This window comes from Cynara cardunculus, assembly GCF_001531365.2.
Source record: "Cynara cardunculus var. scolymus isolate 2C chromosome LG 16, CcrdV1, whole genome shotgun sequence".
In the NCBI taxonomy this organism is placed as follows: domain Eukaryota; kingdom Viridiplantae; phylum Streptophyta; class Magnoliopsida; order Asterales; family Asteraceae; genus Cynara; species Cynara cardunculus.
In genome coordinates this window covers 5,953,149-5,956,114 of record NC_037543.1, presented here as the reverse complement: position 1 = coordinate 5,956,114, position 2,966 = coordinate 5,953,149, and the positions used below count along the sequence as shown (strand labels likewise).

At 35.1% G+C, this 2,966-nt stretch overlaps 1 protein-coding gene across 1 annotated transcript; it reads right to left on the bottom strand.

Moving 5' to 3' along the window:
• Positions 1-350: 350 nt before the first annotated feature.
• On the bottom strand, positions 351-1,820 carry LOC112499661 (heavy metal-associated isoprenylated plant protein 35-like). Its single transcript, XM_025102984.1, has 3 exons — positions 1,452-1,820; positions 1,237-1,312; positions 351-1,108 (listed from the first exon to the last, which is right to left on the bottom strand). The coding sequence occupies exons 1-3, from the start codon at positions 1,515-1,517 to the stop codon at positions 351-353; spliced, it is 900 nt and encodes a 299-aa protein (XP_024958752.1). The 5' UTR covers positions 1,518-1,820.
• Between the last annotated feature and the right edge of the window lie 1,146 nt (positions 1,821-2,966).

Sequence of the window (2,966 nt, the reverse complement as noted above, 5' to 3'; positions counted from 1 at the left end):
TTATTTGTATTAAATAACATATTATATTATTAGAGATTTATTTTAATTGTATTATAAAATTTTGTAATCGACTAATTTTTCAAGATGTCATTTTTGGTCGTTTTTATATTTTTCATGTAGTTTATCAGCTAATTTTTATCAAACATGATTTGTTCGTCAACTAGTTTAAAAGATGTGCTTTTGAGATTTATTATTTGAGTTTTTGTTATAATTTAGCTTATTAAACTAATAATTGTATATTAAATATTTGATTCGTAATTAAATTTAAATATGAAAAAATTATACCAACAGGAAAAGGTCTAAAATGCCCTCATCATAATACTCAAAATAAGTAACATCCTTACATATAATTACATGATATAGCATCCATAGGGATTTTCATCACTAAGCATCTCAAACGTATCGGACGGACGAGATAACGTTCCAAAATCATCATCATCATCACGCTCTGTGTACTCATACGTGTACGGCGTCGGAGGAATATAGTAGGCGGGTCCACCGTTTCCGCTGGGATGCGCTTCATTGTAACACACAGCGTAAGCTGGACCACCAGGCATCGGATACGAGTAGCCACGTGGAGGGCTTAGATGTACTTGATCAACCACTTGATTATTCCCCGCTTCTGGAGCTACCAATCCAGTGTCCGCCGGTCCACCGGGAGGTTTTGCACCGGAACTCTGTTTTCCTTTTCGTTTCTTTTTCTTCTTTTTGCCACTTTGCCCTCCTCCTCCACCACCGCCGCCGCCGCCACCACCGCCGCCGCCACCACCACCACTCATTCCATCACTGGGCTGAACCGGATGATTCTCCGGTACACCAGCAAACTTCACCGACGGACCGCCGGTTTTATTTGGGGTGTTCTTAAGCTCATTACCATTCTGATCAGTTGGAGGATTATTAGTCTCTTCGTCACTGCTGTTTCCACTGCTTTCAGACCCTCTCTCTTTCTTGCCGGCTGCAGCTGACTTCTCTTTCTTGGTGGGGTTTTCCGGCCACTTTTCTGCATGCTTTCCAGTCTTGACCAGCTTCTTTATAAGGGTATCCACATCAACGTTGCCAACAACTGTAACCTTGTGTTGCTTTGAATCAATATCAGTGGTATATACACCTGCAAAACTAATGCATCTTGATCAGAAAACCAAAAACATCATCTGAATCGAAAGAAAAACGAGCTCGGAGCTACCTAAGGGTTTATCAACCAATCATGAGTAGTATTATAGTATATAGATTGAGTACCTTCAATGCTTTGGAGGACTTTCTTGACTTTTCGCTTGCAGCCAACACAGTGGATGGAAACCTTGAGAACCCATGTCTGCAAAACGTAACATGCATGAGCAACATATATATATATATATATATATATATATATAGATCATACAATGGAGAATTAACTAGCAGAAACAGACGATAAACTTAACAGAAAGCAGAGAAAAGGGTATGTTAATGAAGACCTTATATTTTAAGGTTGGTGTTGGTGTTGGTGTGTTGTGTTCTTGATCAGGAGGTGGTGCATCCATGGCGGATCGAAGGTTATGGATGATGGAGGGAGTATGGCTATCAACTGCTACACCAGTCTAGTGTTTGAAGGAAGAAAAGAAGGGTTGATGCGATATTGTGAATGACATTAGATGCCTCTTTTATCTCATGGTTCGACATCTCCTACGTCACCTTATATTCCTGGCTTTTTTAGGGTTTCTTTTTCTTTTCTCTATTTTTATGAATATGTAGTGTTAGTGTAGGCATGGAATTATTTTCAGGGGGAGCCTAGGTACACACTGGCCCTTTGTTTGGCTCCACCCATGCTATCTATATATGCAATAAGAAGCAATATAATTTGAGTGTTCTTTTTTAGTTGGACATGTTTGTATATAAGATGCAAATGTCGTCACCGGTTAATTAGGAGGGTTGAGAGTGTAATTACCGTTACTATAACAAATCGGGTTTATAGGACACTCCTAAATTCTAAGTGTCCTAATAGACCTCTTTATAAGACTTAGTTTATAGAACCAAAAAAATAAAGAATCATATCTAAACGCGTTGTAATAAGTTTATATGATGTTTTTTGACGTCGTAATAAGTTTTTTAGGACACTTTTAATATAAAGCATCTCATTAGCAATTTTATAGGACATTATTTGAAAAACTGTAATATAAAAACAAGTGTCCTATAAAAATTGAGTTTATAGGAACACTTTCTTAAAAGTATATATATATATCATATAAAGTTGCTAATGCGACATTTAGTATTAAAAATGTTCTAAAAACTTGTTAAGACGCCAAAAAGCGTCATATAAACTTATTATAACATCTTTAGATATGACGCTTTATATTTTGTTCCTATAAATTAAGTCATATAAAGCGGTATATTGGGACGCTTAGAGATTGGGGGCGTCCTATAAACCCAATTTTGTTGTATTGCGTGGAGAGTGGGAAGAGGAGGGGCGGGGTAAAGAGCTAAAACTATAGGTCTGGAAGTTCCGACCTAGTTAAGGGAGACTCTTGGAGGACAATCACAAGTAGCTTTTGTGATAATTTAGTCGTGAAGAGGTCTTTGATCTCTGTTACTAATCGTTCATTGTTTTTCAACATCTTATACCACTCACATGTGCCTTACAGTGGAATTACAAATAAAGTTTTGTCATAATTGTAGCTATCATGTAGGAAAGTAATTGCAAAATTTGCAATTGACATTGAAAGTTATGTCGACCACCAACCTCCTCTCTAATTTCATTTTTTCTAATTATTTAACTAAATTAATTTTTATAAAATAATAATATCAATATATTTATTAATTACATTAATTATTCTTATATGAAAAAATATTCTATGTATGTATATATGTTATTTAAAAAAACATAATATAACTAAATTAATTTAAGCATTGAGTTTTATAATTACGTAAAATTACAATTAATCAAATATATAAAATTACATATAATTAATATAACACACACGATTAATAAAACT